General features: G+C 41.7%; 1 protein-coding gene across 1 annotated transcript in view; it reads left to right on the forward strand.

Moving 5' to 3' along the window:
• The first annotated feature begins 358 nt into the window (after positions 1-358).
• Positions 359-13,731, forward strand: part of WNT2 (Wnt family member 2) — a 42,121-nt gene continuing 28,748 nt past the window's right edge. The window contains exons 1-3 of the mRNA XM_010975579.3: positions 359-741; positions 2,871-3,097; positions 8,414-8,691. Coding sequence (XP_010973881.1) covers positions 659-741; positions 2,871-3,097; positions 8,414-8,691 — 588 coding nt within the window. The 5' untranslated portion in view covers positions 359-658. The remainder of the gene's footprint in view (positions 742-2,870; positions 3,098-8,413; positions 8,692-13,731) is intronic.

The raw sequence follows: 13,731 nt of genomic DNA on the forward strand, positions 1-13,731 counted from the left end.
GCTCTTCCTCTCCGTGTTAGGGAGAGAAGTGGAGGAATGAGTTGAAAATCATTTCTGGATTCTTGCCTCCTGTACACAGCTATTTCCTTATCCTCTCCCTCGTTTCCCCACATTGCACGTTCCGGGACTTCTGTCTGCCGGAGGGTAGCCTCGCCTATCCGGACCGCTCGCTCTTTGGCCTGGAGCTTTCCGAAAGGTGTCTGCCCCCGCGCGTGCTCGAGGCCACACAGAGGTGTTTCTCCTTCCTCGTCTCACCCGCAGACCTCTCCTGCCATCATTTCATCCATCCTTATATAAATCCCACACCCCCACCCCCGGCACAGCGCCCCCTCCCTCGGCTGCGCCTGGGCGGGCGGGGAGCTGAAGGGACCCGGGCGCGCGGGAGGCGCGCAGAGCTCTCCGGCTGTCCGTGCTCGCCGCGCCTAGGGAATTGGCTGTGGGCGAGGCGGCCCCGGCTGGCCTTTATCGCTCACCCTGCTGGTCGCTTGAAACTTTATCAGCGAGTCTCGCCACTCGCCGCAGACGCGAGCGGGGGGCGGGGGCGCGGCGAGGCGCCGGCGGCCGTGACGAGGCGCTCCCGGCGCTGAGCGCTTCTGCTCCGGGCACGCATGGCGCCCGCACACGGAGTCTGACCTGATGCGGACGCAAGGGGGTTAATATGAACGCCCGTCTCGGTGGAATCTGGCTTTGGCTCCCTCTGCTCTTGACCTGGCTCAGCCCTGAGGTCAGCTCTTCATGGTGGTAAGTCCACGCGCACCGGCACGGGGGGATTTTGGAGATGGGAGTGGGGACCGCACTGGCCATAGACCCTTTCCGGAGGCGCTTCCCCGCCGCCGCGGCAGTCGCAGATTCCGGCCCAAACCCTGGCTGCTGCCGTCTCCTATTGCCCCTTCGCTTTTCCTCGGAAGACCATTCCAGCTTTGACAACTCCAGCCGCCACCCCCCCCCCCCGCCCCCGACATTCCCCCTCAAATGAGAACTCAGATGTTTGGTTTATTTGGATCTTGCTGAGCGACAGCAAGATCCGGATCGTTGAGAGAAGCGCTAGCCGGGTCTCTAGCTCCACTATCACAGCCGTGTGCGTGTGCGCGCGCGCGCGTGTGCCTGTGTGTGTGTGTGAATTCACCTCCAAAACTACAGTCATCTCCCCCCAGCCCCCACCTCCCCACGAAAAGAAAAAACTCAAGATAAACCGACGGGCCAATTCAAGCAGTGAGGAGCTGTAGAACCCAAAGCGTGTGATTTTGCATTACATCCCGTACTTCCACATTCCTGCTTCATCCCAATGGGGCAGGAGAACATTTTGCTGCCTCCAGGTAGAGGCTACTGCCTTAATGCGAAGCTCTAGAGCCCGGGGGCTCTAAGGTGTTACCCTATTCGAAACCACAGCCACCCTAAAGAGTAACTTTGCTGCTCTCCTTTGTACCTTGATTTTCGATTTATTATAAATTGTGAAGGAACGTTGAAACGTAACGGGTCTTAGCATCCTTAAAAGTTCCAAAGGCAGTCTCTCCCCACCCAGAAACTCTTCCCCATCTCTGTCTGATCTTGAGAAGAGATGGAGTTGAGACCTCTTTAACGTTCTTGTACCTAAAAGTTTCTGAACAGATACTTAAAATACTGATTCAGAAAGACCTGTTATCTGTTATGTTGGGCTGCTTTTTTAAAAAGAATCTGGCAAAAGTAAGGGGCCTCAGCCAAATAAAAGACTAGAGCAGGGAACTTTAGGAAGACACTGGAGCTCTTCAAAGGAGCAAGGCAAAGCGTTGATGGGAAGAGGGGTTCAATTCCTTCCTAAGCCTCTTTGAACAGAAAGGCGTTTAGCCTTGACATTGCTGACACAGGATCAAAGATTGATTTATCAGACTGACCATTTTTCAATAAAATGACTATTTCTGTTTCCATGGGTGTATAAATATTATTTATTGCCCAGGCTTTTTGTCACATTGTCTCTCAGCTGTCACTTAAATATATTTTTGGGGAGTCACAGCTGTAACGATTTTATGATCATATAAAATAATGAAAATACAAGAAAAAGACATTCTCCTTGTTTGATCGCTTCAAAAGACACCTATGGCAGCTTGGGTTATATAAAAGGTACCTTTCTAAACATTTCACAACTAATAGAGAACATCTGGGTAGAGATGATGATGTAATTTTTTGTTAAAGTTTCTTTTCAAAAGTACTTTATGGAGCTATAACACTGTTTGATTCTTCCAAACATTTAGTGTCCTTAATAACAATAGAAAGATTTTTTTCCCCCAAAGGTTCTCTATAAAAGCCAAAAAGAGCTGGAAAATGGAAATATTTAAAGGATTCTTTAGTAGGAAAAGAACGGCATGTCTGTGCGGAGCGTATAACATCAGATACCTGCAGGTGCTGATTAGACAGATAGTTTCTTAAGACACTTAAACATGAGGTGAAATAAATGGGAGTGAGGAGCTTATAAAGGTCAGCTCCCTCCAAAGCCAAGTCCAGACACATTATGTACTGAGATTAGAGTCTTCCTGGGAAAAGTCTTGGAAGTGTTCTTCCAAAAACATGTTGCCCCTTCCCCCGTCATTCTGTTCCCCGACCACAGACCTTGCCTCTCCTACTCTGCCCAAAGCAGAGTCTGGTGTCTGGTGTCTGGTGCCCTGGCTTCCTGTCCAAGTAACAGTCATGACTCCATTTTGGGGTGGCTTCTACCAGACCACTCACCATGCCTGCCATGCAGCTTCTCCAGTGAACAAAAGTTAATTAACCTTTGCTTTCTGAGATCCACCAAAGGATAAGGAATTCGTATTTGAAACATTGTTTTGAATTCGTCACTCTCCTGGGAAACACCGTGCCCGCTGTTCAGTGTCCTCACCCGTGTTGGTCCTTCCCAGGTACATGAGAGCTATAAGTGGCTCCGCCTGGGTGATGTGTGACAATGTGCCAGGCCTGGTGAGCCGTCAGCGGCAGCTGTGCCACAGACACCCAGACGTGATGCGTGCCATTGGCCTGGGCGTGGCCGAGTGGACAGCAGAGTGCCAGCACCAGTTTCGCCAGCACCGCTGGAACTGCAACACCCTGGAGAGGGATCACAGCCTCTTCGGCCGGGTCTTGCTCCGAAGTAAGTCTCCCACCATCACGCAGCTCCATGGGCTCTCCCCTCCCATACACACTCCCTTATTTGACCTTCAAAGTCCCTGCTCATCTTTTCCTGCATTTTATTCAGTCAGAAGCTCATTCTTTTGGGTGGCATTTTCCCTGTTTATAGATGGGGACTAGAGAAATCAAGAAACTTGTCTAAAGTTTTGGAGGAGGAGGCTGGTCATGGATTAGGATGTAGTGCCCCAGGCTAGTGTCGTTTTATTCTTTGCTGTCCATCCGAGTCACCTCACAGCCCTGCCCTTCCCTCCAGGCTCAGATTTTGTCTCTAGGAGAAAGGAAGCAGCAGCCACAGAGTGCCTCTGACTTTTTAACTCTTCTTTCTGGGACTTGAAACTTCCAGAAGGATTTGAGCAGAAGATCAGGATAGAATGGGCAATTCTTTTATTGGCCATAATACATAGTCATTATTATAATAACATGTGTTACTAAGAAGCAGAGACAAATCTTTGCTTATCACCTTTGACCTCTCATTCAGCTACTCAGCTTTGGGTCATTCTGTTTCTAAATGAAATATTTTTTTTCAGTAAACTATAAATTCTATAAGGCAGGGACTAACCTGCCTTCCCTACACCTCACTTGGTACCTTGTGTGTTGTAGGCATCATTCATTCATTGAATGGTTGAATGAATGAATGGATGCACTTGTAGTGAGTGCCTATTTTCCAGGTACATTTTAAGCAGAAGGATATTTATGGAGGGTAGGGGTGGGAACCATGAATACAGAGAGGTAGACCTTGGAGATATTGCAGGTTTTGTTCCAGACCACCACAATAAAGCAAGTCACAGGAATTTTTCTGGTTTCCCAATTCATATAAAAGTTATGTTTATACTATATTATAGTCTATTAAGTGTTGGAAAAACAATGTACATATCTTAATTTAAAAATACTTTCTTGCTAAAAAATGCTAACCAGCATCTGATAACACAGGGTTGCCACAAAGCTTCAGTTTGTAAAAAACATAGTATCTGTGAAGCATAATAAAGTGAAATGCAATAAAATGGGGTATGCCTGTGGTTTTTCCCTTTTCTTTTCTTTTTTAGAAAGAGCATCGAATATTATCTAATTACCAAATAAACTTAAAAGTCCTGAATGTGCAAAGTGGCTCACTAGTTAGTATACAATCAGAGAAAATTGAAAATTAGATTTTATTTTCAAAAAATACCCTTCTGCTAACCTGGCCTTAGTAGCATTCTCCAAGAAGTAGCACACTCCATGTGCTTCTGGGAAATCTGACTGAAAACACAGCAGTTTACGTGTGAACCCTAGTTTATGTGCAAACTTTCCACTTGTTTTTGCCTACCGCCCCCCTAATTCCTAAGAAAATCACTCGGGCTGTGCACTTGGTAATGCTTAGTAGAGGGTGTTTCTATCATGTAATCATCACAGCCCTAGGGTTTTATGAGGCCAAATGCATAACTGAACGGCTCTAAAATCCCCCAAGGGCGTAGTACTCTCACTCTTAACGTATCCCTAAAGTTAATTTACTGTGATATTCTGCAATTTTATTCTCTAGTTTAAGAACTATATTCTTCTGCATTCCTTTTGGAGTTTCGATATGACATCGCAAAATTTTTGACAGGATAATAATAAATTTCAGCTACATGGAATTTTAAGACTTCACCTAGATTAGCTCACCAGTGAATCAATTAAAGTGCTGGACCTTGTCAAAGAGAGTTTGCAAATATCCAACACAAGGAATCTTTGGATGTATCATGTACAGGCTCTCGGTGTTTAAGATATATCAGGATTTTTCCTTTTAAAAGTTCTCACAGCCATTTTCCAATGATTACAAATTAAGTGTACTTCTCATTTATAAAACGATCACCTATAGAGTCTGTCTATGAAAATCCATTAAGATTGTCTCCATACCAGGGGGAAAAAAACCCTTGAGGTCACAAATGAAAGGAAGCAATTCTGACCACTGGTCCTAAAGATAGTATATCTGCCAAAGGTGGAGATTCATTCATAAAATACGTCAACTTAATCTTGGCAACGTTTGTTTCTTCAGAGCTGTAGCGTGGCTGAGAGGAAAAGGTTATAAGTGGAGGGGGAAGAACAAGTTTGATTTAGTTTAAGGCTTCAGGTAAATAAGAGATTATAACTGTACTTCCTTCAGATTTCTTTCAGATGAAGCTGAATGCTTCGCCAAAATACTCAAAACTTAAAACACCCATGCTACATAATTTCTTTCCAATCTTTACAGAAGGCCAGATTTCTTCCTGGACACTTATGTAAACTCCTGTGACTGTCAGTGATGATTTTGTGTTGGTTATGGGAAGGCTGAATTTGGCCTAAGGTAGCTTATCCTGGAAATAATCACGAAATTCCAATGAAGCTATCCAAAGAGTTTTACAATTAATTGCTTGGAGGGAAATTCACATCTTAAGAGTTGTAAAGAACTCCCCTTTGGAAACCTAAATGTCCTTACAGATGAACAGGAAAGGCAAAGGGCAATACCATATATGGGGAGAACATAAAAGTTACTACTGTAGCCCATGGTCATAGAGAAATGGAGGACACTTGCCTCTTTTGCTTCAGAGAGCTAGAGGAAGATAAAACGATTTTTAGGAACGTTTATAACTTGCTCATTAAGCCGTAATTTGCTCAGTCGCCAGACACAGGCAGAGAAACGTAAAGGCAGAACTAGTAAACTCAAAAGTAATGCCTGCATGAATTTGAATATGCCTCCAGAATTCTAGAACAAGCCATAAACAAAAAGGTGATTAGGTTCCATCCCTTAAAAAAAAAAAAAAAAAAAAAAAGCAAAAAAACCCAAGCATTTTTAAAAATAGTTGAACCACCTTAACCTTCCAGACAGCCTAGCTTCTATTGTTTTGCCCTCCCAGCCGCCTATCCCAGCCTATGCACTTAGTAAACATTGCTTGACTTATCCCAAATCAAAAATTAGGAAAACTTCAATAGTAGCATACCAGGAAGTCGAAATATCACCCTTTACATTTGGATTTTGTTTCATATTGCGATGGCTTTAAAATCAGTTTTTCTAAGAAGAGGTCCAAGATCAAAATTTGTTTTGTTACAAAGCCAACTCTTGAAATGTGCTACTATTTCGCACATAGCATTTTAGTGATTCATCTAAGACACTTAACTGAAAACATCTTAAGGCCATATCTACATGATACCAAAACAGCTGGAGGTAAAATGAAAAGTCAGTCAATGTGCTAATTTTTATTTAAATAAACAAACATCTAGCTATTTAGTAATGCACCTGAATAATAAATGACGAATATTTAGAAAGGTGATGGTTTGGCTTTGGAAATTATTTCTGAAATGTAGCAGATTTTAAGTGATTCTTTTTTCTTTCAGCCAACAAGTCAATGTAATTGCAAGTTAGTACAGGATGCATTCTGTGCCTAGACAATTTATTCCTCTACTAACTTGCAAAATACTCTCTGATCATTGACATTCCATCACCTGCATCTTCCATAGCTTTCCTCTAAAAGCCCAGCTCAGGAAGTTTCTCTTCTTTTTCCTTAAAAATAAAGACCACTACAAAATACATTACACATTTGGGAATTTTCTCCCACGTGATATCTCTAAATGTGGGCACTGAACTTTAAATCCAAAACCAGGCTTTAGCACATCAGTGGGATAACTACGAACAAGGTATTTTCCTAAAGTATAAAGTGAGTGCAGTAAAAATTGTGTCTAGCTGAAAGCCACTCCCTGAGATTAAACCACATCTGCATCGTCTTTTACAAAACATCTCAATTCCACTTAGAAAATCTGTGATCCTAATAATATAATCTGGGATTCTCAAACAGCTCCCCTGACCATCACTTTTCTCTCTGGAGAGCACTACCTGCTACCTATGGCAAATAGTCATATAATTGATTTCCCCTAACTACAAGGTATGATTGATTCCTTTTTTTGATAGTTAGAGGTTTCAGGGGAGATATTTTTTGAAGGCTGAGGTAAGTGCCATTTAATATGGTGTAGATATGTTTTCCTGATTTTTAATAATGAGACTAGCAGAGCAAATATTGCAAGGGATGTAGAATAAATTTTAGCACTGAATGACAAACGGAAACAAGCAGGGCTTCAATGCGAAAAGGTGGTTTGTTCTCCCAGCTGTGTGGTTCAAAAAGTCACACTCGTCTTGACATGTTGAATCACCAAATAGCTCTCCATTTTCTGCCTTGCACTGGCATTAGCTCGTTCGGCTTCTATTTTGATTGTTAATATATTTGCTGCAGCAACCATTAATAAAAAGGCATGCTAATAAGAATGAAATACAGCTCCGCTTGAAAAATGAGGTGCACACAGACCCCAAAGAGCCTTATATCTGTCACTATACCACAACACCGTGTTATGAGTTACTACAGATTATTAAAATAATTTAATGTAGTTATTGCACTGAAATATGTACCTTTCAGCCTGTAAGTGAAAGTAGCCTGTGCTCTAATAAAGAACAATTCTAAGAAAGCACCCCAAAGGGTTCTTGCCCAAGTCTAATTATAGGCGGTAAATTTGTTTCCTTCCAGAAAAACCAAAGAAAAGCTTTTCACTGTCTTTTACCCAATACCAGTGATTAGTGCAGGTGTTCCAGAAGAAAGTAAATTTACCTTAATAGTCAGACATAGTATGTAATCCAAGGATATTGCATATTACCTTCAACAATCTCTCCATTACTTGTGAAAGTTGATGCCAAGCCAAAGCGCTCCAGGGTTAACAACAGAGGCTGGTAACTGCCTTGAATTGTCTTCCCACCTCAGCCCCTAGATTACTTGGAATTCAGTTTTTCAGCGGTGATCGTTTCAATGCATATGAGTGTCCTCAGTAATGCCTGGAGGTCTGGGACGTTTCGTCAAGGAGAGCTGTAGTAGCACAAATACCAAAATATACTATGAAACGACAGGATTGTAGAATTCTAACTGTGTGTGGCAGTAAGGAAATGAAGGCCTAGGGATGTTCCGCTCCTCTTCTGGGAGGTGTGGGATTCTAGGTTAAAGTGAGCACGTGTTTGAGATTCATGTGAAGCCAGGACCTGGGCAGGGCAGGCTTCTGCTGCATTTTCTTTTAGACTCTGTTTACTTTAACGACAGTTGTCACACAGTTGTCTAAATTGACACGTGTATTAAGTGGAGGTGATTCGTATTAAAGAAAGAGCCTTGGCTTTAGGAAAGAATTCTTCAAGAACACTTTGTCTCGTGGCAAAGGATGTCAGAGGCAGAACACATATTAAGCAGCCATCATGTGCAAGCCATTCAAGACAAGCGATTCCAGACCGCTTTTAAGACCAGCATTTTTGTTACAGGTAGCCGGGAATCTGCCTTTGTTTACGCCATCTCCTCAGCTGGAGTTGTGTTTGCCATCACCAGGGCCTGTAGCCAAGGAGAATTAAAATCCTGTTCCTGTGACCCAAAGAAGAAGGGAACGGCCAAAGACAGCAAGGGCACTTTCGACTGGGGTGGCTGCAGCGATAACATTGACTACGGGATCAAGTTTGCCCGTGCGTTTGTGGATGCCAAGGAAAGAAAAGGAAAGGATGCCAGGGCCCTGATGAACTTGCACAACAACAGAGCTGGCAGGAAGGTATGGACTGCATGGCCTTATAAATCACTTAAGCTGAGCTTCTCTGAAACTTTCCTAGAGTTGATAAAATGTTATGGTCACAACTTCCCAATGTCCCTCAGCCCAGAGCTCCGTGTCCTCAAGAACACCCCCGACTGCGTTGAAATGGCCCCACCCACACTCCACCTTCCGTCCCACAGCTGAGCTGAAGGGTCCTCCCACTGCTTTTGGCTTTGGGTAGAGTCCAGTGTTTTATGGTCCCTCTGGATACTGTGGGTGAGGATGGTGCATACCAGTGGGACACTGAATGCCTGTATCTAAGGGGTATTAAGACCCAGAGTATCTTGTCTCAAATTTATTATGAAAGCAACTCACCAGGCATGGCTTGTTGGCTTCTTCTAGATTCAGGGAGGCTCTTTTTAGAACCAGACCCAGCTTCACTCTTAAAAGCCCCACCTTGGGGTTTCTGGTACTGGATGAATAAATGGGCCGGGGGAGACATGCCCTCAACGAGTACTTTGGCTCCTTAACCTCTAGTCCTGACTAACTTCCTGGGCTGTGGGTATCTGGTCGGTATTCACTCCTACCCACTATGTGTCAGATGAGAAAACAGGCCCTCCACTGCTCAAGGTCACATGGAGAATTGGTAGGAAAGCCAGGACTAGAATTCAGATTTCAACTCCCAGCCCCGGGGTGCTCTCGCCTAGGCTTAAACCGTTCCAGTGCCAGTGTTCAGATCCAGTGATGAGCCATGTCTTCCGGCACAGTGGCCGGACCAGAACTGGAGAATCCGAATGCCGCACGTTGTGCCTTTGTGTGAAAAGCATGAATTGGCTCTAGCTAATCAAACATTCAGTCGGAACCATTCTAGAATAATCTAATTGCCAATGAGAAGAGATAACCATAATTTGTCTTTCATCAACACAAAATTAAAATACGTTTGATATTAATACATAAAGAAAGACCATAAAATGGAAATGTCCCTGGGGGGGAGCTTTAATAGGAAAAAGAATAGAGAAGAATGCAGATCTGTCTGGATGAAAACCCTTTTACTAGGCTTACAGAAGGAAAAGATTTCATTTAAAGGAAGTTGGAAGGAAAGAAGCCTTGCTTAGCACATGGAATAAGATGAGTGTGACCTGAACTGTTTACAAATAGTACCTTTCTTGAACTTTAAAAATCAACATTCCTTATTTTCATGAATTTATGAACTTATAGTGACTACTGCCAAGAATATAGACAATGGTTGTGCAATCCTGCAACTACTAGTAATTACTGTTTGTGCAATGGTTTAGATAAGGAAAAATTTACATTGACCTCTGTTTTGACATTGATACCACATGTATAGGTTATAAAGTGTGGTGTCTTTGATAGGAGTATGCTGCTCAATTAGTCCAGCAGGGTATACAGTTAGATCTCTCAGACTGTTTGAAAAGATAAAAGCATATGGTCATACAGTGCATCCAACATAACATTGACTCATCAAAGTAAATGTTAATTTTGCTTAGTAGGTCATTAGATATTCAATGTTTCAACTCTTCAAGACAAGAGATCTTAGCCATTACATTGCTATATTGTGGGCTCTCAATAAGCAGGACTTTTAATGTAAATCACTCGATTCCTCACTGTGTAGAGGTGAACAGCTGTCAGGCCTCAGATATTCTCCTGCCTACTCTGCAAAACTTAGGAGGCTACTTTTGATTGGAATAAAAGTGCACACACTGACTTTTTAAAATGTGGCTTTAATTAATGGTGGGTGGGCAGACTTTTTCAAGGAGATGCATGATGTCAGTGAATATGAACTTTAATGAGAGTAAATGTATTGAGATAAACATGCGTCTCTAATTCTCTTCTTGCGGTCATTAGACCCCCAGCCTCTACTCCCCCTTCGTACCAGCAGAAGGTCTGTGGAATCAAAATGAGAACAGGCTGGGCTTGTGTTTGAACGCAGGCCTCCTGAGCTCAGCCTCCGACTGGCCTGGCTCTAGAAAACTCCAGCCTCCCAGGCTGACAGCAGCACCACTTCATTTTTCTTTCTTCTTTGTGCTTTTCAGTATTTCCCAAATTGTCCAATATGAACATCTTCTACTTTTTAAAATGGGGGGAGGGCACAACTAGGGCAATACATTTTAAAAGAAAAACCATGCATTCCAAGATTGTTCTGTTTAGCCAACGCTACAAATCAGAATTCAACACTGCCATTTGCAACAGGCCTTAATCTTCCCCTAATATCTGAGCAGTTTAATTCCTTTATGATAGCAGCTGGTTAGAGCACCCTCATGTGTCTCTGTCCTGTAATACCATTTTAAATTTTCTGTGCTGTCATAGCATTTTATTTTAATCATAGCTTCAGCAGAATTTGTAGTGATGTTTCTTGCCTTCACATCTACTTGAAACTGAGCTAACTCATCTTGAGTCTAGTTTTCTACCTCCAAATAGGACTGAATCTTGAAAAGATAAATCTGCTTTGTTCAAAACAACCATTTTATCGAAAAAGACATTCCACAATTTCTCTCAGAAGCTCTTTTTAGAGCTAAAGAAGCCACGCTATGAAAACTTCTCAATCCTATTTTAAGATAGGTTTAGGTAAACTACAAGCCAACGGTACTTGGTCAACATCTACCATTTGTTTCCTTTCAGGAGCTTGACAGTAGCTTTTAAATGAGTCCACTCTTTCCCTACGAAATAATCACAACTTCTTTTACCATTCCCAAGAGAATCTGCCTCAAAGTATTCCATGTACCCAATCAAATCCTGCCCTTCAATCACCAGACATTTCCATAATTAGAATAGGAGGAATTCCATAAAAATACTACCCCCCCCACAAAGTATTTCTTACCGTAGTGAAGACGGAATGTAGGATTTGAAGTGAGACGCACTTTCATTTTAACTGTACAATCCCAGTGGCTTAGATCACTGAATTCAGGCTCTCTCAGATGTAAAGGGGGTTATGTGGTGCTGTGGGAAGACAAGGGTAAGATGAAGAGCATAGAACCTGGCACGGCGTAGGTGCTCAGTAAAACTTAGTTCCCTCCCCACTAGTGACATGAAGACTCTCTGTAACGCAGGGTACTGGGCCTGGCGCAAACCCAGTTTGAACTAGTGCTTAGGATTCCATCTGCTCTCTCCATGTATCCAGAGACTCATCTTCGGTACAGTTTAACATACTAATAAAAAACAGGCATGTAGTGTTCGCTGCTGTACAGAATACTGTCAAAATGCTTTGCAATTTGATCCTTTAAAAAACCCTATGGGACTAAAAAGCAGTATTAGCATTTCTATTTTTCGGATGAGAAACTTGGCCTCAGAGCAATCAAGTGACTAACACAGGGTCACACAGTCATGAAGGGCTGGGCTTGGGGGTTCAGACCCCTTGTATTCACCCTTTAGTCCATGTTGCCTCTGAGAATTTGACAGAAAAACAAACACATAGTATTACTGTATTTAAAAAAAATAGCAGCAGCTGCTACCTTGAAAGGTAGTTTACTGATAATTTTCCCTCTTTGTGTGTGTCTTTAATTTTACAAGTTTTCTAAAGTGAATATGTATTAATTTTTCATTTTTATTAGATAGAATTGTTACAATTTGACTGCACATATACAATATATTGCATGTAAACACATATATACAACATACTGCATATATTTTTAAAATTTACATATATGTACTGTTCATTGTTTCTAAGAGCATTTAGAGCTTTACCTTTTTAAACTTAACATAGTTATCAATGGAATAAAGCCAACCACAGAACAAGAATTAATTCAAAAAGATACATACACCTTGCTATTAACAGCAACATTATTTATAACTGCCAAGATATGGAAGCATCCTAAGTGCACATCAATAGATGAATGGATACAGATGCAGCATATATATGTAATGGACTACAACTCACCCATTAGACAGAAGGATATTTTGCCATTTTCAGCCCTTCATTCACTTCTTTATTTTCACTTCAAAACCAGAATTTTCTAACCAGCACAGACATTTCCATTGCATTAGAAACAACAAAATACCTAGAAATAAACTTAACCAAGGAGGTTACCTATACTCTGAAAACTATAAAACATTCATGAAGGAGATTGAGGATCATACAAAGAAATGGAAAGATAACTTGTGCTCTTGGACTGGAAGAATCAACATGATCAAAATGGACATACTACCCAAAGCAATCTATAGATCCAATGCAACCTCTGTCAAAATACTCATGACATTTTTCACAGAACTAAAAGAAACAATTCCAAAATTTATATGGAACCATAAAAGACCCTGAGCTGCCAAAGCAATCTTTTTCTTTTTTTCCTCTTTCTTCTTTTTGCTCTCTTTTCTTATGGTTTGAGGACTAGAGAAGTTCCTTTAACATCTGTTGTAAAGCTGGTTTGGTGGTGCTGAATTCTTTTAGCTTTTGTTTATCTGTGAAGCTTTTGATTTCTCCAAATCTGAATGAGAGCCTTGCTGGATAGAGTATTCTTGGTTGTAAGTTTTTCCCTTTCATCACTTAAAATATATTGTGCCACTTCCTTCTGGCCTGCAGAGTTTCTGCTAAAAAATCAGCTGATAACCTTATGGGAGTTCCCTTATATGTTATTTTTTGCTTTTCTCTTGCTAATTTTAATATTTTCTCCTTATCCTTAATTTTTGTCAGTTTGACTACTATGTACCTCAGTGTGTTCCTCTTTGGGTTGATCCTGTGTGGAACTCTCCACGCTTCTGGGCTTAGGTGGCTATTTCCTTTCCCAAGTTGGGGAAGTTTTCGGTTATTAGAGTATGTATTAATTTTTAACAAAAGGGAAAACATTATTTTAAATGCCAAAAACATAATTTCTGGTCATGGTGGACCTGTCCAAAACCTTATTTGTTGGGTTCACAAAATTTCAATTTAAGGAGCTGCAAGTTTGAGAGCACTATTCCTATGTGCTGCTGGACTAAATTTAGCCCAGCAGATAGTTAGGGAAATTCTTCGGGAAAAGCACTGTTTTTGGACTAAGACATATGTGGAGAAGAATAAGAAAGTTCTGATCACAAGAAACTAAAATTTTAGGGAGACAAGTGAAATACAAC

The sequence above is a fragment of the Camelus dromedarius genome, chromosome 7, assembly GCF_036321535.1.
Source record: "Camelus dromedarius isolate mCamDro1 chromosome 7, mCamDro1.pat, whole genome shotgun sequence".
Lineage (NCBI taxonomy): Eukaryota > Metazoa > Chordata > Mammalia > Artiodactyla > Camelidae > Camelus > Camelus dromedarius.